At 46.7% G+C, this 24,453-nt stretch overlaps 2 protein-coding genes across 2 annotated transcripts in view; one reads left to right on the top strand and one right to left on the bottom strand.

The window, feature by feature from the left end:
* Window positions 1–353: 353 nt before the first annotated feature.
* On the top strand, window positions 354–9,542 carry MAP1LC3B (microtubule associated protein 1 light chain 3 beta). Its single transcript, XM_051629161.1, has 4 exons — window positions 354–497; window positions 3,199–3,254; window positions 5,618–5,724; window positions 7,738–9,542. The coding sequence occupies exons 1-4, from the start codon at window positions 458–460 to the stop codon at window positions 7,910–7,912; spliced, it is 378 nt and encodes a 125-aa protein (XP_051485121.1). The 5' UTR covers window positions 354–457; the 3' UTR covers window positions 7,913–9,542.
* Window positions 9,543–10,363: 821 nt separating this feature from the next.
* Window positions 10,364–24,453, bottom strand: part of ZCCHC14 (zinc finger CCHC-type containing 14) — a 53,378-nt gene continuing 39,288 nt past the window's right edge. The window contains exons 5-13 of the mRNA XM_051629160.1: window positions 24,311–24,420; window positions 21,993–22,087; window positions 21,850–21,904; window positions 20,258–20,531; window positions 18,811–18,902; window positions 17,751–17,878; window positions 16,686–16,826; window positions 15,142–16,611; window positions 10,364–14,602 (exon numbers count right to left, since the gene is read on the bottom strand). Of these exons, the coding sequence (XP_051485120.1) occupies window positions 14,547–14,602; window positions 15,142–16,611; window positions 16,686–16,826; window positions 17,751–17,878; window positions 18,811–18,902; window positions 20,258–20,531; window positions 21,850–21,904; window positions 21,993–22,087; window positions 24,311–24,420 (2,421 nt within the window). The 3' untranslated portion in view covers window positions 10,364–14,546. The remainder of the gene's footprint in view (window positions 14,603–15,141; window positions 16,612–16,685; window positions 16,827–17,750; window positions 17,879–18,810; window positions 18,903–20,257; window positions 20,532–21,849; window positions 21,905–21,992; window positions 22,088–24,310; window positions 24,421–24,453) is intronic.

Raw genomic sequence — 24,453 nt, 5'->3', positions numbered from 1 at the left:
AGGGTGGTGAGAGCCTGGCCCAGGCTGCCCAGGGAAGCTGTGGCTGCCCCATCCCTGGCAGTGTTGAAGGGCAGGTTGGATGGGGCTTGGAGCAGCCTGGGCTGGTGGGAGGTGTCCCTGCCCATGCAGGGGGGTTGGAACTAGATGCTCTTTCATGTCCCTTCCAACCCAACCCATTCCCCGATTCCCCCGCTCAAGACAGACACTGGCGAGGCGCCCCGAGGCGGCCGGGGCCGCGTGGCTGAGGGGGGCTCAGCTCTCGCGGCCGCGGAGGAGCAGCCCGCCGGGCCCCTGGGGCACCTGCCCTGCCCGCGGGGCTCCAGCTGCCGCTCCCGCCCCGCCGTGACGCGGGCCCCGCGGAGGGCGGGGCTGCGGGGCGGGCCCGGCACTCGGAGCCGCCGCCGCCGCCGCACAGAGCTGCCGGGCCCGAGGCCGAGCCGCAGCCGCCGCCGCCGCCATGCCCTCGGAGAAGAGCTTCAAGCAGCGCCGCACCTTCGGTGAGCGTCCCGGGGAGGAGCACGGCGGGACGGGGGCGCTGGCAGGGCCCGGGCGGCTGCCCCGAGCTCCTTCGGGCCGCGGCGGGGACAGGCCGGTTGCCCTCGCTGCGGCGGGTGGAGCTGGAGGAGGCCGGGAGGGCACCGATGCCGTGAGGAGCCGCGGAGCTTCCCCCGCGGCCCAGGCCGGGGCCGGCTCCTGCTGACAGCCGGTGCCTGCGGCCGGAGCGGCCCGCCCTGCCCCGGCACCGCCGCGCCGGGGCTGCCCGGCCGTCCCGGGGCTGCGGCCGGACGGGAGTCTCCTCCTGCTGGGGGATGAAAGGGAAACAAACCCCGGCCCGGCTGCCGTTCGCCGCTGGGCCTGTCCCGCCGCGGCCGGGCGAGCCGGCCTCTCGGCTGTGGGGCCAGAGCCGGGAAGTTTGGGTTCGTTTTGGGGGTGCCTGGGGAGGGCAGGGAGGTGCGGGGGCGGGTGGCAGCGCCGCGCTGGGAGAGGCGTGAGGAGATGGCCTCTCCACATCATCCGTGACCGGCTGCAACGTTTCCAGGAGCCCGGAAACATCCCTTGGCATTGTTGTGCCAGGCGCTGGGCCTGCCCTTCCACCCAGCGTCGCTGCTCGGTGTCCGGCTCCGGTCGCCGCTCGGAGCTTGGCGTCGTGTAAGGAATTCTCTGGGGGAGCTGCAAGTGGACTGGGGTGTCTGTTTTCTGTCTCCGCTTAGTTATTGAAAATTAGCAAGGCATGGGAAGGAGCTGTGTAATGATGGCTGGGGAAATGAGGTTAGTCTCTTTCTAGAAGGAGCAGCCTGGGTAGAGCGGTGCCAGCGCTTCTTCCCCTGCTTAGGATGGGACCAAAGCAGTCAGAGAGCTCAGTATCTGCTCGTGTGCCAGCGAGGTGGGCTGAAAGGCTCTGACGGCAACGGGAGCTGGCAACGTCACCTATTTCTGCACAAACTATAAAATCCCATACATAAAATTGACTTGATGGAAGTAATTGATCCGGATCTTCCTTCTGCTTTTGGGTTAAATTCAAGGTGCTTAAGAGAGCTTTCAGTGCCCGCCTTGCTTTAGCCGTCCTGTTAAACAGAAGCTGTTCTCTGCATTGGAGCGGAGAGGATTTTAATCTAACAAAGTCTGCTTTTAAGCTGCCCCTTTTCTTGGAGCCTTCCAAAACTGTTGTTGACCCCATTGCCTGTCAGCAGCCTCTGTGGCAGGTATTAAGTTCAGCTAGGATGGCAGCCAAGCAGTTGCCACTGCAACTAATGTCGTCAGAGAACAGTGTTTATCTGTGGCTGACTGAAGCCTGATTTTGAACATGACATATGCAATAATCAGAATGATTTGTCCTGTTTATGTTCCTTCTACTCTGGGGAATTCTGCTGAATAACGTTGGCGTGAACAACTTGTTTCAGTTGAAGAGTTGGTCAGACCTCTCTGTGCTTGCGGTCACTTGCTCTCTGTGGCTCTTGTGTTTCTGGTTAATCTTTAAAAGTATTTTAATTAGCTAGTATCTCTGCTCTTGAAGTGTTAACGCTGGTCTGTAGGAGCATGGTTTGGGCTGTGGGGTGGGAGGCAGGATGGCTTTCAGTCTTGCGGTCAGGTGAGGGCTTTGCATACTCCTCGCCTTAGTTCTGCTTGATTCACCTCCAGCTTAAAACCATGATTCACGTGAGTTGCATTTCCTTACTGGAAAGGCTGGTGGATGTATTTGATGCACACAAACTTAATATGACTAATGGAGAGCTGAGTGATGCTGCGGATGAGTGACAGGACAGGCAGTGTGTCCTGTGCATTAACGTACCAGCAGTGAGTTGGGCTGATGGGTGCCTGTCTCAGCTCTTGCTCCTCCATGAGCAGCACCTCTCCCTGGCTAGGTGTCTGTTAAGGCCGTGATGCAACACTAATTCTTTTGTCTAAGAGGTGTTTATAAGATGGAGGTGGCCTGGACAGCCCTGCCCTGCTGAAAAGAGCAGGAGAGGTTAAAATTTAGTTCACTGAATCTGAAAGTAGGCAGGGTAAAAGCAGATGCAACTGCCTCTAAAAGCAACTGCGCCTGTTTACTTTGGCTCAGACATCTACTTCAGCCTGCTTTATAATATCTATGCTATTAATATTTATGTCTGGGGAGAGATGAACTTTATCCTGAAAACTGTGACAGTGAAGTGTCTAGGTGCACAACAACCTACCAACAGCTTTTGCAACGATGGGCGCGGCATAATCAAAACAGAAAACTGGAATCCAGTAACCAGAGAGCCCTGGTGTAAGCTGATGCTGCCAGGCCTGGGGCCCAAGTAATTGTGGACAACTTCCTCTTCCTGGGATCTCGCAGAAATAGTACAGGATATTTGGTCACTAACTTGGGTGGTGTGATTTGATGCCATAAATTTATGAGATTAGATGTCTGCTTTAGTGGGCAGAGAATGAAGGGTGTGTGTGGGAGTCTGCCTCTTTTAATGCTTTCTAGATGTCCCAGGCAGCCTGCAGGGAGTACTTGTCACCTTGGGTCAGGGACCAAGGTGTCAGCTGTCACAGGAGAGGTTTTAGTTGTGACAGTGCTGTCCCATTTGAAAACTGCATTGGCTGAATTTGCTCCTGTGGTTTTTGCTGCCATGCAGCCCCTCTCTTCAGGAGTGGAGAAGTAACCTAATCACAACATTAAGTGTGGATGTTTGAACAGCCTTTTTTTGCTTTTTTTAAAATCTCTTGCAGAGCAAAGAGTGGAAGATGTGCGACTGATCCGAGAGCAGCATCCAACTAAAATACCAGTAAGTCTTGTTCTTTTAGCTTTTCACTTCACTTCTTATGTTCTCTTTTGTAGTTGGAAAACCTGTAAACACAGCTGTCCTGATGAGACCAAATTAAAATTTGGCCATTCAGTGTTGTTAAATCTGGATTTCAGAAACATTCTCAAATGAGTGACACAGGCAAGGTGCTGGATGGGGACTGAAGGAAATGGGCCTTCCTGTGTACTGAGGGTACATGTTGTAACTTCAAAGAAAGCCACACCCTGGTTGAGCTGAGAGATTCTCCTGAGTGTTCTGCTCTTCTCATCTCAGTGTTTTTTTTTCCCTGAAAGAGGAGTCTGCAGGGGCTAACCAAGAAGAAAAGATGTGGCTTTCATCCCCGATCTGTGCTGAGAAAGGCAGAAACACAAGGGGGAAACAGACCTTTGCTTAAGGTTTCAGAAGTGCTGCTTGTCTATCAAACCCCTCCACTTAGTGTATGGCCACTTCAGAGAGGGGATCAACCCTCACCTTGTCACTCTTCTTTACCTCATCACCTCCAAATGCTGCCTGAATTTTTATTTCATTGATGGCATCATCAAACTTACAAATGCAAAGCAAAGCAGCCTGTGAAACAGCAGGCAGGGGTCTTGATCCATGGGTTTTTCACAACTGGTGGGCTTTTGTGTGATGGGTGTCACTGCAGTAAGCAGGAAATGCAACCATCCTTGTGGCCGTTCGGAGGAGCAGGGAAGGTCTCAGGAGATCTTGAGGCACAGGAGAGAACTTAAATTGGATGCCTCAGCCTGTGGTTCTCAGGGATGAGAGCTGATGATCCCCCAGAGTGAAGATTTTTCTGTGAACAAACTGCTTGCAAACTGCAGTTCCAGTGCAAGTTCATCATCAGAAGCAGCTGTTGCGTCATATCAAACAGAAACCAAAAGGTTTTCAGTTTCCTTTTGCTATAAAGTACTTCACCTGCTGCTGCTGTTTTACTAAGCTGTTGAGCATGGGAACAAGTAATAATTTCTAGCAGAGATTTTCTGACTTCTCTGGAGTATGCAGTTTTCCCCCAAAGGCCCTTTCCTAACCAAGCAGTTTCCTGACAACAAATTGCTTTTTCACCCACCTTTCCCAGCTCACTTAGCCACAGTCCCTGAGCTCTGTGCCCACAGAGTGAAAACCATTGATTTATAGCAAAGCTCTCATTTTAAGTCAGCCATGGGCATACTGCTAGCAGAAATTCAGAGGTACCCAAGCAGCTTGCTGAAGGTGGAGTGCTGCAAACCTGCAGCTATGGCAGAGGCCTGCTGGGATCCCTGGAGGCTTGCTGTGCTTCCCTGTCCATGTTCTAGCTTGGGTTTCTGCCTCGTTATTATCGTTAGCAGTTCTGGAAGAGATAAGATGGCAATGTCAGGCTAGATGGTTAATCCCTCCTGTGCTGTCAACATCCTTCATTTTGCTGTTGGAAATACTATCTATTGGTTATGGTCTACCTTTTTAAAAATAATGCGAGGGGTTTTTCCCCCCCAAAAAATGAGCCAGCATTTATTTAAACTGTGTAAGGAAGTCTCTGATATAATTAAATTGGCTCAATATCTCTTCACCTGGTGCAGCTTTTGAGTATCAACCCAGCCAGACCCCATGAGCATGGAAGTGATCCAAGGGAATGGTGTCACGTAGCTACTGTTGATTTCAAAACAACCAAACCCACGTGGCTGTGGAAACGGGAGCACACGGATTCTGAGATCATTTCTTAAAAGCAGGAACTAAACACAGTTGCTGGGCAGGCTGCTGCTTAAATTGGCAAATCTGCAATTTCCTTGTGAATTAAAGAGTTATTACATCACAGTCTTGACAGAATTACTGGTTCCTAAGCATAAGGAGGAGGAAATTCTTTCCTTTCAGGCTTTATACCCTTCAAAAGTAGCTTTCCCTCACGTGTTAGAGCAACTGTGGAAAGTGAATGGAAGAGCATATGAATCTGGAGGTGTAGTTCTTAGAAAGACATGGCCTGAAACTGGAGAAATTCCAGTGAAAACTGCTTGAGTTTGCAGACTTCCACAGCAGCCCAAATCCCTAGTCAGCCATTGTAACCTGTTGGAGGGAAGTGTGCTTTACCTCTCCTTGGCTTTCCTTGTTGCTGGGTAGTTCAGTGCTAGATGAAATGATTCCAGCAAATGAACTGTTCTAAAATGGGGCTGCAGCTGTGGATGTCCAGAGGGGCAGGGGAAGAGAAATAAATTGTTCCTTTTCAAGTTTGAGACGCTGTGAGGACAAATGAAGAGAGATGGACTTTAGCATCAATGCCTGTACTTTGCTGTGTGTGAAATGGAAGGGGAGGGTGAGGCACCAGGCACCACTTCTGCCTTTTACAGCTCCTTTGTTTTCGTGTTTCTTTCTAGGTGATCATTGAAAGGTACAAGGGAGAGAAGCAGCTTCCAGTTTTGGATAAGACCAAGTTCCTGGTGCCAGATCATGTCAACATGAGCGAGCTAATCAAAATTATCAGGTAGTATGCTGTGATTTCAGTCTAAGCTGCATCAGCCTAAGGCTGTGATTCTTTGTTAATTCCCCACCTGGTGTGTGCATTTGGGAAGTCTTTCCATGGAAAATTCACCTAACGAGCGCGTGGTATCATCAATAGGACAAATGCATGAGAAGGTGTTTTTCCTTTGGCTTTGCTGGGAAAAATGCTGACAAGATGTGAGCTGGTAGTCTTCTTTCAAGAGAAATAACTGGTTCCCAGAGATGTAGGAGGGAGTCTGGGGCTGTGAACCCCTGTCTAATAGGGGAGCTTCTGGCTCAGGGCCCCAGCGCTTCCTCTGGGCTATTTTAGGGTGTCTTCTCAGTGTTCTGCCTGGAAGTCCCTCTCTGGAGTGCCTGCCTCTTCCCACCCACTGGAGGGGGAGTTTGGGCTTATAGCCAGAGCTCTGAGCTGTTGCTTAGGGTTGATGTTGGCATCCTTTGTGAAATGGGGTTTCCCTCAAGGACAGTGTTGAGGCCTGAAGAACACATGTTCAGACCAGGGTCTTTTTGTCCCAGCTCTTTGCACCAACGGTGGCTTGAGGACTGCCCTGCCCTGGTGCTTGAGCTTTGCTTACAAGAAAAGTAGCCGTGCTTACAAGGGGAAGTAGCCGTGGAGCGGAAGTTGTGTGGTCTAAAATTGTGGTCATAAATTCTGCTGTAAGTTCCTTTCTCCTGGCTTAGAAGGAGTATTTGATTAAGTAAGAGTTGTCAAGTGGTAAACTTGGAAGTGAGCAGCAAACCAGATTTGGCTTTGTTTGGATATGGTGTAGCAGAGAGCTTGTTGTTGGAAGCTGTAAAAACTGATTGTTGTCCCACATGTCCAGACAATCCCCTGCCTCAAAGGCATATACAGAAACTGTCTGTTGCAAGGAGATCCCAGCTCTTTATGAGTAAGAAAGTGAGGTAGGGTTTTTAAAGCAGGAACCAGATTGCTCAAGTGTTCCAGAATTTCTCATGAACATTAAAGGTTCTGGGCAAAAAGGTTAACAGCAAGCTGAAGGATTTTCCCCACCTTTTTTTCTTTGGCTTCTTTGTTAGTAGGTGACTTGGTACCAGCTGGGCTTGGTCCTCAGCCAGCTCTTCTTGTGCAAAGCCTGTCCTTCCCAGCCCTTGGATAGTGGCTGCCTTCCCTCAGCTGCTGTCTCTGGGGTGATGAGAGTGGTTCTGTAAGGGTTCTTCCCAGGGCTGTGCCTGGCAGGCTAAATAAATCCTTGTTTCCAGCTGCTGCTGCCCCTCAGCACTGAATGGAAGCAGCAGGAAGCTCTTCTGATCTGTTCTTTGCTTCTTTCTTTGGTTGCACCTCCAGGTATCCAGGTTCCCCTTACTTAGTTTATGAAGTAGTGAGAGGGCTCCTCTCTGCAAGCCTGCTTTCCAGTAGGCAGTTCAGCAGAAATACCTATTTCCCCCCAGCCAGAATCAAGGATCCAAGGGAGACCCCAAGTTAGATGTTTACTGTGCCAGGCAGTCTGTGAAATCTGTGTTTCTCTGCCCTTCCCACGATGCTTCTCCTGGGAGGAAGGAGAAGAGGGAGGACCATGCTCCAAAGGGTAAACACAGGCTGTTTCAGAGCTGGTCAGAGTGAGTTTAAAAGGTCTGGGGTCTTTGCATGGCAGCTGTGCCCATCTTCCCTCTCCATCTTCCCACGGATCTCTGGAGGTCAGCCTAGGTTTACATTTCCAGTGAGAAGCTGATCCTGGTTGTGCCAGGAGTACCTCTTCCTTTTGCCTTCAGTGTGAGGTCCCTCTGGAGCATGGCTTTCCCAGTGCAACAGGGGCTTCTGTCCATGCATGTATCTGACTGGACTTGGTAGATGAATTTAATACCACTTTGAGGTGGGAAGCAAACACCTCCTCCAGTGGCAGGGCTCCTTTGGGCGGGGACATCTCGCTGCTGTCACCGGTGGAGGACTTTGTTTTGCCACTTGCTAAGGTGAGTGGAAGTGCATGGTCCCCACAGTCACGCTCCTTCCCCCTCCGCTCCCCCGACCCCCCAACAGGCGCCGCCTGCAGCTGAACTCCAACCAGGCCTTCTTCCTCCTGGTGAACGGACACAGCATGGTGAGCGTTTCCACCCCCATATCCGAGGTGTACGAGAGCGAGAAGGACGAGGATGGGTTCCTGTACATGGTGTATGCCTCTCAGGAGACTTTCGGAGTGCAATCTTCTGTCTAAGACACGCGGGCGGCTTCTAGCCTAGGATTTTGGTTTGCCCTTGGCCATCACCCCCACTCTTCCCCACACACACCCCAGGGAAAGAAACGGATGTCATCTACGCTCTCAGTACCTTAGAATAGTCTTGCTTTAGCAGGTGTCTCATCTTACCTTGCCTTGTTTGTGACTATTAAACAGTACAGACGAGCACCTCCAGCTTTGAAACCTGCTGTAATATTTCACACAGGCACATTTACATTTCTGGACTTGACGAATGGAACCCAATTGTGCATGTGACAATTGCAAATAAAGGGACACTCGATTGATTTTAACAAGCAAACAGGCATCAGGGAGGAGCCAAAGTGTTTCATCTGACAGTTTTCTGAAAAACCTCCCTGTAATTCCTTAAAGATCTTTTTTTTTTTTTTTTAAATTACTTTTTAAATGAGAAGGCTTCTCATGAGAGCAAATACGTTTTAATGTTCCAAAGCAGAGCTTGTCTTCTGCAGCTCGGTGAGACTCAGGTCGGAGCTGCAGTGAGTTAAGGCAAACGCTTGGGGTGAGCTGGGGGAACACAACTCTTTTCTGTCTCCAGTTTTTGTGGCACTGCAAACTTAGGAATGGTGCCAGTTTCTGAAATACTCATACCAAACACCACAGCTTTATTGTAGTCGTAGGAAGTGTTTAACTGTAAAATAATACACACCTGGACAGGTAACATTGAAATAAACTCCAGTCTGTTAAGAATTCCCAATGCCTGTGTGTTCAGTGAAACACTGTTGTTCATATGAGCTCACTTCCAAAAGATGATCCCCCCCCAGCCCAAAGGTTTGCTGTTCCCTTTCCCAGCAGATGGGGCCCCTGGGACAGGAGCAGTACTTACAGCCCTGCCTGTCCCTAGCTGCTCCAGCCCTCCCAGGAGAGCTTTGTTGTACCCACCACCCAACACTGGACTTGGACGTGCTGCTGGAATGGCCAACCCACACTGCCTGACAAGCCTGTTGCCACCTGGGGGGGGTCAGGGAGAACAACCCTTTTTAGAAGCAGCTCATGTCCAGGAGCTGCTGTCGAGAGTTGATGAACAAAGGATATTTTTTTTTTTTCCATCACTGAAGTCTCCTGCCAATTGCATGGGGCTTGGAAGATCTTGGTGTTACCACTGTCCTGAGCAGGGAGGCAGCCTGTGCAGAGGAAAGGTATCTCGTAGGACCTGTGTTTTTCCTCTAGAGTCATTGTCAAGTGAAGTGTAGCAGGATGAGATTACTCTTGTATATGATGTGTCTGTGAACTAACTCCATCTGTTACTGGAAGCTAACTTACTAGAACGGGGGGAAAAGAAGCAATACTACTGTGTCCTGGCACTCTAGCTCAGCAAGGTGTACAGTTTGTACCTATCTACACCTCTCTGCATGCATCTTGTTCACAAAGCTTACTTCAGATTTTTTTTTTATTGTTCTTTGTGTTTTTACTCCAACGTAAACTTTTAAATGCAGCTTGTTCTATGTTTAGTTTTGTTCGTGTAAGAAATTGTTTAACTCAGAACTGACAACCATACTTGTAATTATAACGTGATTGACTGATATTCCTGTACAAATGTTGCTTTTTTAAAATTAATACAGTGCTGATATGGATGGATTACATCCCAACTTAATGGCTTGTGTGGTTATTTCTAGGCAGTTTTCTTACCTCCAGTCTCTAGGGAGAAGCACAGGCAGGTCTGTTCCATCCACTTTAGGATGCACAAGATGCTGAACTAAGTCCTGCTGACAACAACTGGACACTGGTACTGAAGCCTCTGCTGCTGATCTTCACTAACATCTTGGAGAGGGAGCTGCCACCTTCCAGAGGGAGGAATTTCAGGTGTCATTACCCTGTGCAACAGTTCTGCTCTCTGGGCGGGTACGGATCGGGGCGCATTTCAATATGTTTTGGTTCCTTTTCTGCCACCATCTTCCTCCCAGCTTCAGAATCCTGGTGCTCCCACGAGCAGGACTTTGCTTGTCAGGAATGATTCCCAGGCACCAGCCATGAAAAGTCTTAAGGACACAGCAGTGGGTACAGCCATGCCCTGTGCGAGGGGTGAGCCGAGGGGCTGCAGAGCCTGGAGGGTTTGGCTGCTGCCTTCCTGCAGGACAGAACACACAGCTTCTCTGCTCTGGTTCCCTGGGAAATGGGGTATGGGCTTGAGCAGGCAGAAGGAATCAGGCCATGGCCACTCAGTAACAAACAGCAAGTGTGAGCCCTTCCAGAGCAGCTTGGCTGCCTGGGCTCAGCAGGGAGCAGAGTCAAGGAGAGCAGCGTGACTGCAACACTGCATGGATCTGTGATTCACCAGCAGATGTCTGGGGGTGGAGAGACAGCAAAAGAAATAAAGAGAATTGAGAAAAATAAAAAGTCCCTGATAGCTGCCAAGCTGGAGAAGCCTCCACACAGATGAAGCCCCTTTAAATAAAAAAAAAACAAAACACAAAATTATTCTGTTTAACTCTTTATTTTCCATACATTAAATTTACTCAGATAAAAACATTCTAAAAATGTACAATTTTACTTTTAACAAAGTATAATAAAACATAAAAATCCCAATACCAGAATACTTGACATTTACAATTCAAAATCAAATTAGCTGAATATTAAATATTTACAAAACTATTTAAAATATTTATAAAGTTACATGCACAATTTGTAATACTAGAATTGACCGAAGTAAAAGAAATGGCTCAAATGGGAGCAGGAGTTTCCTTCATTCCTAGTGGAAAGTTATGTCCAAGAGAAGCTGTTAATCTGCACTTGAAAACACACAGGATTTGCTTTCTGCTTCAGTACCAACACGTTTCTTGCTTATGTAAGAAAAATTGAAGAGAGCAAATGGGTTGTTCCAAGGGTTTGTTACAAGAGCTGGCGGGGGGGCAGGGCTGGTGGTCAGGGCCTCAACCAGCAAAACTTGTTTTCTAGACTCTTGCAACTGCTCCGTGACATGGATTTCTGGCCAGATTTGCCCACATCCATCTCTAGGACCACCTTGAATCCACAGCTCCCAAGTGTCCATGATCTCCAATACACACACAAAGAACCCATATGCAGGGGGGTCGGGTGATGGCGTTTTCATTTTGGGGAGGAGCGTTGCTCTGCTGAAGACCACAAACTATGTTTAACTTCTGAGTACCTTCACCCTGCAGCTTGCCAGCGAGGAACAGCATGAGACAGAATTCTGAGAGTGATACAGGTCTAGTGTTAAACCGTTATTTTTGGAAGTCTGATGCTCAACTTGCCAAGATCTCATGACAGTGGTACAAAAACGTTTCACAAAAGTGGAGTGTGACAGGGTATTGTAAGGAAAAGTAGGGTAGAACTCTGATAATGCCTCACTTGCTGAAATGAGGCTTCCCTCTTTGCTCTCCTGCTGTTCAGCATCCAGCCTGGCGTATTTACTAATGCTTCATTTGCCAACTGCCAGTGCGAGGAGGAGTTTGCTGGAATTTCCATCCTGTTTTGAATATTCCCACCCCCAACGCTCAGGCAGCCGCGACGCTCGCTCCCCTGAGGGAAGACTCATCGTTACCTTCTCCGTGCCCCTGCAGGGAGGTGACTTGGGATTCCCTTCTGTCTTAACACTTAAAATATCATCTCTATTCCACAGTGGAATCCATTTTGAGAACTCATTCTTTTTATACTTTCAGGACAAAGATAGGAATAAATAGCATTCTTTGAAATCTCCATCTTCCCGTGTATAAAAATAGGTTTTAAGAACTGCTTCTTTCAGCCAGTGAAGCTGGAACTACTATTCTAAAACAAGCTGCCTTACATTTCAGGGGTAAAAAGATGGATTTGTGCCTTTTAAAAACCAATTAAGGATTATTTTATGGAACTAAAGTGCTCTGTGTGGACTTCCCAACTTTGGTTGTTCTTGGTCCAAAGCGGACAGCGTTCGCTAGCGTTCCCTAGCAGGTCTGAAGCCACAACTCCCTCTGATGTAGAGAAGGCTCTGAGATTGCTGCTGGCTCCTCAAACATTCCTCTGATACACTCGTCTTGCTTTAAAGGTACTCAAGACTTCTCAGTTTCAACTGACTCTAAAACCAGACTTCACCATTTAAAAACGTCACCTAAAAGTACACATAAGCCACTTTAAGAAACATCAGCCTTAACTTTACACAAAGGAAACACAATCCCAAAAAAAGCTCTGAAGAAAGGAATGAAACAGTTTTGCTGGACACAAGTTCAGTTTTACAGTCCTTTTTGTGATGGTTTTGACTCTGTGATGAACGTGAGACAAGACTGTGTGCCCAGCCTTGGGCATTAAAACAAAATGCAGCTGGTACAGAAATAACTGGGGTTTTTGCTGTCGATTTTTGCTATTTTGAGAGGGTTTTTAACACTTGCATGTGTGTTGAAACACAGTTTCTTTAAATACAATTCAGTTTTAAAATATTGTTTTATAAAAGTGAAAAAAAGAAGAAGAAGAAAAAAAAAAGTTAAGGTTTGGCTTTCAGCACATGTTCCAGGCCACTGGAGAGACCCTCAAAGCTGTAAATAGTAAACATCGTCCCTGGAAACTGCAGGTTTCCTTCAGCGTGCTGCAGTGTGACAGATTGTTCCTACCATTGTCTCAAGCTCATTAAGGCAAAGTAAATTGCATTGTCAGTTTTCATCACTTTAGTGTTGTAGATCTGGAGGTTGGTTGGTACAACACAGGTGGCCTCCTCACGAGGCAGGCAGAGCAAACAGGAGCATTTCCACAGCCTGGGCAACGCGGCAGTGGTGTGAGCTGGGCTGACACTACACACCTCAGATCTCTGGGGTTGGTTTTTTTTCATTGCATAGGAATAAAAAAAATTATTTTTTTAACCAAAGGTTAACACAAATTTAGATGCCCAATCTGCTCTGAGCTGCAGATCTCTACCTGGACCAAGGCTGGTTCCTCATCCCCTCCGGTCACCACCTTCCCAGCAATGCTCACTGATCCTCCCCGCTGAAGAAGTGGGACTGAGGGATGGCCCAGAACATTCCTATGAAGGTGGCCCACAAAGGTCTCGACAGTCCAGGCCCTGCATGACCCCCTCACACTGACCTTGCATTGCTAAGGCCCCATCTCCTCAGGGCAGCTCTGCACCACTTCCAAACCTCCTCCTTGGATATGACTTCCCTCACTTGCAAGCGAAAGTCAACTGCGCCACTACGAATCCTACTCATCCTGGTGTGGTTTAAACTGGTCTAAGAAATACCTCCAAGTGTAAACAAGGCTTTAGACTTTAAAGGTGTCTTCCAAATTACAGTATGCAAATATCTCTCTGTCAGACATTTTAAAGAGAAGGTCTCACCCGTGTAATGCTGTCAGATTCCTGGGGTGAGCCATGAGGATTAGTATCTTCTTTCAACCAGACAGGACCAAACTGTTTCAAATTAGCAGTTCAAGGTTTGTTTGGCTTCCTCTCAAGCCCTAATTTAGATTTGTCATCCACAAATTATGTACGCTAAGTAGTTAACACCAAAGCTACTCATCTACAATCTATTGCAATGAAGGAGGCTGACAAGGAATCCTTCAAAGTCTTGATAATAATGAAGTTTACTACCTTTTACATGTTTGACTTCTACCACTTCTGAATCCTGTATCAAAAGCCTTGGGGTAGGAGTCAAAGGGGTTTGTTTTTTTATATAAAGTAAAGCAAAAGCTTACAAACTCTGCTGCCAGAGTTGTTGGGGTTTTCTCTTTAGGATGGTTTAAAATTCATTTACAAAAGCAGAATAATGAGGTTTCTGTGAAAGAGACCTATATACAGTAACAGGACGTAAAGGTTGTTTTGTGTGTTACAGGAAAATATCCTTGAAGCCTTTATGACTCTGGAGTCTCTGGGACTTGGACCCTTGGAAACTAAGTTTATTCCACTGCTGGGAACCCAGCACTATCTAGTAATAAGTGAGACAATGAAGCACAAGTTTTGTTTCCAGAAGGAACCAAAACTGCCGTGTGTGTTCTTTTGGGAGGGAAAGGAGAGACTGACTTAGGATTTTTATTGTGTAGTGAAGTCACATTGCCTGCTGGTGCCAATTTTTAAAAGTTGGAACTTCTTTGCCTCTTGCACTGGTCTCAGAGTGACACGGTCTGCTCAAAGTGCAGAAAGCTTGAAGAGTTTTACATTCTTCTGTAGTGCAATCCTTAAAAATCCCAGAGATTAGTGCCTGATCACTTTTGAAAAAAAGTAGACGTTTTACCTAGCCCAGGGGTGCCAAAGTCCTTCTGGCGAATGGCCACTCCTACCTTCAGCCTCCAGCTTCCACTTCAGAATGTAGCTGCCCTGGAGTTAGACATTCCACCTTCGAAAGTCCACACATGGCAACATTCTCCAGCAAAAGAAGTCCCTCAGATGTTGTACTTGCAACAGAAAATGCAGCTGGCCAGCTCCACCATCCATCCAGTACCCATCAGTCCTATGACACGTCGTCAGAAGTTCCAACAAGAAGATCCAAGCTTGAATTTGGCAATCACGAGTGGGTTCTGATGCACCCCTAAGCTAGATTTTCTACCTAGTCTAATAAAGTAAAGCACCTTTGGATTAAAAAATACATTAAGCTTAACAGCAACTGGACGTCTCAGTTTTGTGTTTCAATCTCCTTATATCTCCATGGCTTACAGTATTTTCTTGCCAGATGATAAAGTATCAGTCTGTGGAGTCAAGACTTTCAGAGGGAGGAGCATATTTCAGCCTAAATGTACCTGGGGGAGAAGACACAGAAGAATTAAATAATATCAACCTTCTCACATCTGTTACATCTTGGAACTTTCTATAACAACCTGCTATGAGCAGGGACACCTCCCACCAGACCACGCTGCACAAGCCTCATCCAACCTGGCCTTGAACACTTCCAAGAAGGGGGCTTGCATATCCTCCCTGGGCAACCTGTTACAGTGCCTCCTACCCTTATGGTGAAGAATTTCTTACTGATGTCTAATCTAAATCTCCCCTCTTTCAGTTTAAAACCATTACCCCTTGTCTTATCACTGCCCTCTCTGGTGAAAAGTCCCTTCCCAGCTTTCTTGGAGGCTCCCTTTAGGTATCGGAAGGCTGCTGTGAGGTCTCCCCAGAGCCTTCTCTTCTCCAGGCACAAACTCAGCAGATTTCAACAAGATTTTTAAAAGACAAGGCACTGCCACCAGCCTCCCCCTGCCCTCGGGGTGTGCAGCCACTCCCCTTGGCTACAGGCAACGCTCTGGGTGAGCCACCTCCCACATCAGCCCCCTCCACCTGCTTTTACCTTGTCGATTGAAATCCATCGGAGGCTGTTTGCAGTCCTGAGCCCTGTGACCACTGGCCCCACAGTTGTAACAGGAGAGATTCCCATTTTTTTTGTGACTGGAACCGTTGCTGTTCCCCATCATTCCCTGTGCCTGGTACACCCCTGCTGTCCCTGCCATGAAGTTCTGCATTGGTGGAACAGCAAAGGTCGACTGCCCAGTCATGACAGAGTCCGGGGCGAGGCCGCTGTTGTAGGGGGTGTGGACCACGGGGAAGGTGGTGCTGCTGTTGTACTGCTGCGTGTTGATGTAGCCGTTGCTGCACAGGGGGTTGAAGGGCAGGAACGGGAAAGTAAACATGGAAGGCCCTGAAAAGGGGTGCTGGAAATAGTTGGCGTAGCTGACGGTCATGCCGCTGGAGCCGCAGTTCCCGCTGCACCCGCAGGAGCTGCACACCATGCAGCCGGGCGGCTGCGGCTGCTGCGGCTGGTGGTGGTGGTGGTGATGGTTCTGGTTTGGAACCGGGATGCTCCCTGCGGATCCACTGCTGCTGCTGCTGCTGCTGCTACTGCTGCTGCTGCTGCTGTAGAAGTTGTTCTCGGCGACGGAGGAGAGCGTGGGGCTGGAGCTGGGCGCGGGGCAGCTGGGCAGGTTGGCCATGGAGGCGAAGGAGGTGGCGGGGTGGCTGCTGGAGGAGGCTGCGTTGCTGTTGGCGCAGAAGCTGCCTTGCAGCGGCGCCACCGGCACGCTGCTCATCGCAGAAAAGGCCACTTTGGTGTTGGCTGTGTACAGAGCAGTCCGGGGGTTGATTATTGCAGGGGACACCGTTATTTGCATATTGCTGGAGCAGGAAGTCTGTCCGGCCATGGCAGAATCAGTAGGAAGAGACGAAGACACCAGGAGTTTGATGGGTGGACGAGCCACATGGAAGACTGTGCTGGATGTGACAGTGGCAGCAGTACTGGTTTCTACTATTAATCCTGGCTGCTGAGCTGTTTTAATCACTCTGTCCAGAGTCGAAGCATGGACAACTTTGGTTCGAGGACCAAAGTTAATAGTAGATGTGGGTGAGCTGTTCTCAGCAGCCCCTGACAGCACTTGCAGGGGCTGGTGGGGAGAAGATGCAGACATTACATCCACCACTGTATTTCCAAAGCTCTTCTCCATTTTTATGCTGCCCCTGGGGCCAGGAGAAACTTTATTTCTTTCTTCTAAAGATAGAAGTGAATGCATAGACGATGAAAGTAGCTTCATGTCTGCATTGCCACGGTCTGATTTATGCACTGAATTTAGCATCCGAATGGGGGTGATATGAGAAGAGGCAGGTGACATCATTTGCATTGGCAGAGTGTGGTGGCCGGACGGATTGGAGCCTGCGTCGTTCTGCACTGGTAAGACCTGAGCTGTGGGTCTGGCAGAGCTGGAAGTGAAATGGTTCAGTAACATCACCGGCTTCTCCTTTTCTGAACCGTCCAGGTGAATCTCTAAACCTGGGGACAGAAACGTGGGTAAGTACAACTGCTTCTCTAGGCAACAGGCACCCTCTGTGGTTGTTCCTGCTTACGTCTCTCGTTCTCCTCGGCGCTGTCCGAGCTCTCCTCCCGTGTCTGGATCCCCATGGGGCTGGAAGAGGAGCTGGAGTACTCAGAGGAGCTGCCCTCCCGGGGCAGTGGGTGGGCTGGCTGATCCACGTCCACGCGCAGCTCTGCGGAGAAAGGGTGTGTGAGCCACCAGGGAATGCAAACGAGGGGAAACACCTACTTGACATGACCCGATTACAACTGTTTTATGACGTTTAACATAGAGAGATGCCAGCAGGTCAAGGGAGCTGACTCTGCTCCTCTGCTTTTGGGAGACTCCACCTGGAGTACTGTGTCCAGCTCTGGAGTCCTCAACATAAGAGGGTCATGGACCTACTGGAACGAGTCCAGAGAAGGGCCACAAAAATGATCAGAGGGCTGGAGCACCTCTCCTATTATTCAGAATGGAGAAGAGAAGGCTCTGGGGAGACCCAGGAGCACCTTCCAGTGCCTGAAAGAGCTACAGGAAAGCTGGGGAGGAACTCTGTACAAATGCTTGTAAGCAACAGGACAAGGGGCAATGGTCTTAAACTAGAGCAGGGTAGATTTAGATTGGACATTAGGAAGTTCTTTACACTGAGGGTGGTGAAGAACTGGAACAGGTTGCCCAGAGAGGTGGTGGAGACCCCATCCCTGGAAACATTCAAGGTCAGGCTCGACCAGGCTCTGAGCAACCTGATCTAGTCAAAAAGGTCCCTGTGCACTGCAGTGGGGGCTGGACTAGATGACCTTTAAAGGTCCCTTCCAACCCCACACATTCCATAATTCTGTGCTCAGGATTTACAGAGATCTGCATTGGCTACAAGCAGGAGCCTGGAGGTGTAACAGCTGCTGACCAGTGCAGCTGGGCATTCACAGGGAAACCACTGAGGGGCAACTACTTGTTACTGCACTCAAGTCCACAGCAACGGGACTTTCTGACTGCTCCCTATTCAGTCAATGGCATTTTAGAAGAGAAAGCTTAGGGACAAGTTGCTGAATAAAAAGCAGTGCAAGTATGAACTCGCTCTTGTGCCAGGACAGCAGTGTCCTCTGCTCCTCCTTCTCACCTGCAGCGTGGTTGCCACGAATACTCTGGATGGGCCCAACATGTGTGGTGGGGGGGACCCTTGCCACACCACTGCTGGTAACTGCAGAAGGTGTTGTGGGGTTTAGGCACCGTTTCTCTGATTTTTCTCTGTAGGGGGACAGAGAAAGGTATGAAGAAACAAGGCCTGGCTAAGGCACAACAACAGGCAAGGAATTGGAAGCAGACAGCCCACACAATAATCCACTAACATCTTATGCTAATTTCAAATGGAAACATTTTGAAATTACATCCATCTTGACCACAGCTTCTTGCCAGCAGTTCCATTTGGACTGTTTACCATCTGATTCCAGTACTAATGTTCTTGCTTGTACAAGGCAAAACAGCACCAAGTGGTGGCTACACCCTATCACACATTCCCTAAGCACATCCCAAACCCAGCCAAGCAAACCAACACCAAACAGAAGCCAAATGCACTCCAAAGTTTTCATCTGGCAAACACATTCTGGAAAAACTAAGATTGGTGAAAAATGCTGTCGAGGAGCTTTGATGAATGGACATGGATTTGGATTTAATTGCTTTTTAAGCAACTTCAGCTCAGCGGCTTGCTTGCCTGATTACCCCCTCCCCCATGAATCTCAGGGATGTGGCCAGACCAGAATCTACCACATCACCAGCTTTACAATAACTATTACAGGAGTTAAAAAAAAACACTAAGCAACAGTATTTATCTTCTATGAATTATTTTTAAAACGTTCCCCTCCTTAGAAGAGTTGTCAACATGGCAGTAGAGGACATGCCCCTCTGTTATGACTGAGTTATCCTTTTAAAACAGAGTTCATAAATTCATTACATTTGGTTATTTTTATCACAACCCTAAGAGGCAACAGAAATCCCATCAATATGACCCAGTCAGGCCCCATTTCAGGAGCTTTTCAAAGTAACTGCCACAACTACAGAGTAAGGGAGATAAGGACTGTCCATATCTACACGTGGGAATCCTGGTAGGTTTCTGGTCTGGCAAAAAACCATTGATTAGATATCTTATGACCTTAAAAAGACAGTTTTCTCCTGCCACTTACTTCTCCAACTCCAGCTGGGTCTTGAGCTTCTTCTTTGCTCCCATGGTGAGGGACTCAAACTTATTCAGATCTTCTTCAGTAAGACTGAGAAACTTGTGAAGAAAAAAAGTTTTGCTTAGTTTTACAGCCTGAAATATTCTTGTTTACATTTCCAGTAAATAAATTCTGAAAGACAATTTTAAACCCATTTTTCAAGCTTTTGTTAATTCATAGAGCCTCTACTCTGGTTTTAAATTATGGAATCATTGTAAAATAAAAAGTGTGGGGGACCTGGATGGAAGAAAGAACATCCATAGATTAAATGTAATTGTGCATGTGCTATTTATATTATCTATTTACAATAAAGATGAAGTAATTTGTGTACATATTAAAATAGAACTTTGTTCTAGAAATGAGCTGAACGATCTGTTTCTCTTTAAAAAAAAAAAAATCACTCCACTTTTCCTGCTTGTGTCATTTAAAACAGAAATTGATGTGCAGTCATCTCATCAGTTTAACTGAAAAGACACTTGCAACCAAAAATTTATAATAAAGCAGAGACATAAAATAGGAAAAGAAAATTTATAATAGAATGTAATTAAAATTAAAGCCAGCAAAGTATGCATAACATGGGTTTTTTTTTAAACCACACTAGAATATGGACAGTTTTGCCATGTTTTTAAAGGAAAAACCCACTATATATGTTCCCTCACATAATGAAGACAATAAAATCAGAAGACTCTGGTAACAGATTGTAATTAAATACAGAAAACATCCTAGAACCAGCAGAAAGAACCATTTAGTTCAACCTAAGCACTTGGTCCACTGGAGGGCGTTCAAGGCTAAAAGACAGCAAGGCCGTGAATTTGACAGCTGGAGCTGCTAAGTGCTATCGAAGTTCCTGTTCAGATAAAACCCAGCCCGCATTGGTGTCACTAGTGACTCTCACTAAATGCAAACACATGAAGTGTGTATTTTTCCCCAAGAGTTTCTGCTGGAAACAAAAGCTTCCCATTCACTTGCAGGTATGTACACATGCTAATGCTCATGTCAGAAGTCTGATTTTTTTAAATAAATGAGGATAACCAAGTATTTTGGGAGAAAAACCAATCAAGAAGCAGAAATTTAAGAAATCAACAAATTTGAGTTATCTACTGCACATCAAAGGGATGATCAGGGAGCCAAAGCAGAGCTCCAAAGCCAGAATGCAAGTTGGATCTTCAAGTATTCAGTGAAGAATTCTGAAATGTAGCAGCTGTTGCACAGCCCAGAGCCTGGACACAAGGCAGAGCAAAAATAGGAAGAAGGTTTTCTTCAGAATATGATTGCTTCAAGAGAGTGCAAACCACCTGAGCACTGGCCAAGAGCTTCTGCAACTCTCAATGCAGATGTGTGCAGCTTCTCTCTCCACACTCAGTGAACAGAAGGGTAATTTAAAGCTGGCTCTTTGCTCCCTCTGCTGCCCTACCTTCTCCATTGTGAGCTGTTTGAAGACAGGGTAGTACTTGTGCAAGCGCAGTTTCCTGAGCCAGTCTAAGATCCCGTTTTGCTCCTGTGTCTGAGGGGTCTGTGGGCTGGAAGACATTAACATGGGTGAAGAAGAGGTGTCCATGGGGGTGCGATAAGCCAACGAGGAGCCAGTGCCTCCGGGGTGGGAGCAGTGGGGCAGTGCAACCGGAGCAGCAGCCGAGTGCTGGACGTGGTTCTGAGAAGCCTGAATGCCAGCCACGCCACATATAGGTCTGCAAAATAGTAACAGAATTTGATTTAGCACATGGAATCCGTGGCACCCAGAGCTCAGCTGCTACAGCCATACAGAACTACCACTTCCAGGATTGCTGGTAAAACCTGCACTCTGTGCTGCAAAGTACAGATTTGTACCTGTGCTATTCAACAGCACAACAAAAACACGGCAGTTTACGGCAAGTATGAAGCCTTATCCTCAGCTCAAGCAGAGGTTTCCTTGTTTAATCACAGATAATCTATGTTCTACTACCTCTCTGTGATGAAAAAAAGGCTTAGAGAGAATGGCTACAGTTCAGGTTTGCATTCTTAAAAAGAACCCCAAATATAATCCTCTGGATTTTTTTTTAGTGGGTGGAAGTGGCAAAATAACCCACAACATTGTCTCCTTGGAGGGTTCTGGGTTTTGTTGGAGAAAATGAAAATTGCCTCTGCAGAGAAGGAGTTCTGAGCTTGTTTTAAATCCTAGCAAAAGGCATGAGAATTTCTGTCTCTTCCCAAGGCTGAGCTGTACCTCCTTGGGAAGAGGTTTCCTTCCTCCCTCTAAAAGGAAATCCCTGCTGTGCAAGGAAACATTCAAAGATGCTGCAGAGAGGAAAAAAAACAAACACCCTTTCGGGTTTCTCTCCTCTCCCTTTGCCCACAAAGAGTTATACTTGGGTCTGTGCCTACGATTTGGATAATCATTATTCCCTTTAAGAGACTGAGACCATCACAACTTGTGCCACAAGCAGCAGCTCACAGAGCAATCCTCATCACCGCAGCTCAGCACTCAAGTGCTGATGCCAATTGGCAGTTACGACGTAAAACATTTTGAGAAGTGCTGCTTAGAACGGGTGTTCGTAGGTTTGACTGCCAGCAGGAACACACTGCAATCATCTGATCTCACCTCCCATGCAACGCTGGTCAAAAGCCTTCCCTAAATTCTTCCCTGAGCATACACATTTCCTAGGACAAGAGAGCGCCTGCTGATCTCACAACTGCCAATGACGAGAGATTCTGTCACAATGCAAGAAAGTTTGGTCCAATAGTAATTACATTTTACATGCAGTTATTACTCTAAGGTGTGTTTTCTTAAAGCATTTAAAGAATGAACAAAGGGAACAGTAGGAATGTCAGAACCTTACATCAATATTCTCATCAGGTGTCTGCTTTGGGCAGACCACACACACACACAGGCTAGAATTTCTTAAGATCTTCTGCAGATGAATATAAAAGTGCAGACTCAAATAAATCCCCAAGGGGAGAGAGATAATTACCCATCTAATGGGTTTTTACAACTAAGCAGAACAAATGTAAACAAAACAAATATTTCACCTTCCAGATGTTCCCAGCGTAGTTCCTACTTTATAAAGGGAGGGGTTGCCAGAATCTAAAAACAGGGAACACAAGTTAAAGATAGCAACAATTTATGCAATCAGTACAAAAAAATTCCCTTTTTAAAGTTTATTTAAGCTTACTTGAACTCTGAAGTTGCTGTGAAGGAGATGAAGTGCTGAAGAACTTCCTAACGTGGTCATTTTTCACCACATGGGAAGGCAATGGTGCCAAATACCTGCAAGTTCATCAAAAAACAAACAACTCCTCAATTCTGTTATGTTTGATTTGCAGCTGCCTATGCAGTCATGACTGTACATGAAATTTTGAAACTGAATTTGAATTTTTAAAAAATTAAAACATAAAAGGCCTTCCCAATTAGTAACACCACCCAAAGCTGATTCAAAGTAGACCTGAAATGCATGGATGTTCTCATCCTTCATACCACATAAACACACATTATCATTGTGTTGCTTTCACTCTGTTCAGTGTTTCAGTACAGATGCTTCATTTAGGAACACCAAACACTTGTGAGGCAGCAAATGTTAAAATATAAACTTGAAAATGGTAAAATACAAACTTGAAAATTTCCTTTTGAATTAATGAACCTGAATGCCATAAAAACACAGATATATCTGTTATTTAATTTTCTCCTATCTGAGATAAACAGCAGATGCAGAGTCTGGCAGGGCAGGGAAAAAGGCTGTAAGCCTCATGTCACATTTTCCCTGGGATTGTTGTGCCTCTTTTTTGGGGACAAATGACAACCTCCTTAAACTTTGCAGTGTATAAAGTGTGTTCTGTCAACATGACTGGACTCCTTGTTGTTACACAGCAAACCTGACTGCCTTTTGCCACATCTTCTGTACAATGCAAAAAGGTCTTAAAAACTTGTTAAAAAAAGGAGAGTGTTTTGACCATATTCTAATTTTTAAAGAGTCTTTAAGTAAGATGTAATTCAACTACAGACACAGATGTGCTTTCCACCTGGAAAAATCAGTTCATTTGTGAATTTTTCAAATATGCAGCACTTGACAAAGCAGCTTCTTGCTCTGCTCCAGAGACTGAGCTGTTGCTGGGTGAACACAGAATGCTGCTCTATTAACCTAGATTTGTAGAGACTGTTGCTAGCTAAACAGCAGCAGCAAGATGCCTTCTTCTCTCTTACTCTTCCTTAATTCTCCTCAGTAGGATCACCCTCAAAGCACAGAAGGAACTGCTTGAAATGTTAATGCTGGTTTTCCCCAAAAAACACTCTAGGCAGGGACCTGCTGGCTCCAGCTATGGAAAAACAATATCCACTGTGGCTCTGCCAGTGGTAGACAAAGGCCTGTCTTGATGTAGGGAAAACAGGTGTTTAGCAGAAGGTCTAGCAAAAGGTAATTGGTATTTTAAAATGTTGTTTAATAGTTTGCATGGGTAAAGGCAGGAGTGGCTGAAAATACTTGTAGTCCCTCAAATTTTCCTAGCAGAACTGTTTCAGTACTTGGAGAGAACTGTGTCCAGCTCTGGAGCCCTCAGCACAGGAAAGATACAGACCTGTTGGAGAGGGTCTAGAGAAGGGCAAGGAAGATGATCCAAGGGCTGGAGCAGCTCTGCTCTGGAGACAGGCTGGGACAGTTGGGGTGTTCAGCCTGGAGAAGAGAAGGCTCTGGGGAGACCTTAGAGCACCTTCCAGTGCCTGAAGGGGCTCCAGGAAAGATGGAAGACTTTCACCAGAGAGGGCAGTGATAAGACAAGGGGTAATGGTTTTAAACTGAAAGAGGGGAGATTTAGGTCAGACATCAGGAAGAAATTCTTCACCATGAGGGTAAGAAGGCACTGGTACACGTTGCCCAGGGAGGTTGTGGCTGCCCCATCCCTGGAGGTGTTCAAGGTTGGATGGGGCTTGTGCAGCCTGGTCTGGTGGGAGGTGTTCCTGCTTATAGCAGGGAGGTTGGAACCTGATGATCTTTAAGGCCCCTTCCAACCTTCACCATTCTGTGATTCCATGATGTGATCTGCCACAGATGATGATTTTTCAAATGGTGGTTTAGATCAGGTCATCACCAGGTTATTTGTGATAACATGAGGAGGTATGGACAAGTATTTTATTTTTCCTGAGTTTTGAGGTATTTTTTTCAAAGCAGTTTTGGCTATTTTTTGAGACCAAATCAAGCTTCTGCAAAGCAAATGATCCACTATTTGTTTCTAACAAGGAATTAGGAAATGCCAATTCTCCAGGAACATTAATACAGAATATTGTTACCATATGTACTACTGAAGAAAGAATTCCTGGAAGTTTTTTGTGCAATGAAATTAGTAGAACACAAAGAAACAGTGCTTAGGATCAGGCTCCAATTTCTTGAAAGTAACTTAGAATATGAACATATTATTTCTATTTCCTGTTTCTTTCTTCCACTTGGTGAAAAAAGCCAAGTATTAAGATAAAAGAACCACAACAGCCAAAAACCAAGCATACCTAAGGTCTGATTCCAGATCCATGTGGTTCCGTTCGAGGTAAAATGAATCTGGACCAGCTAGGCAAGGAATGAATTTCTCCATGTTTTCTTCTGGATACAGCTGGGAAAGCTAAAGACAGAGGATATTTCATATACTAAGTGA

The sequence above is a fragment of the Apus apus genome, chromosome 11 (assembly GCF_020740795.1).
Source record: "Apus apus isolate bApuApu2 chromosome 11, bApuApu2.pri.cur, whole genome shotgun sequence".
Classification (NCBI taxonomy): Eukaryota; Metazoa; Chordata; class Aves; order Apodiformes; family Apodidae; genus Apus; species Apus apus.
The sequence above is the reverse complement of the archived record's forward strand: the minus strand, read 5'-3'. Positions and strand labels throughout refer to the sequence as shown.

Bases quoted from the DNA above. Each gene is read 5' to 3' on its own strand.
- MAP1LC3B (XM_051629161.1), top strand. From the start codon at position 458: ATGCCCTCGGAGAAGAGCTTCAAGCAGCGCCGCACCTTCG. The intron at 498-3,198 runs GTGAGCGTCCCG...AATCTCTTGCAG, and splicing joins CAAGCAGCGCCGCACCTTCG to AGCAAAGAGTGGAAGATGTG. The intron at 3,255-5,617 runs GTAAGTCTTGTT...GTTTCTTTCTAG, and splicing joins AGCATCCAACTAAAATACCA to GTGATCATTGAAAGGTACAA.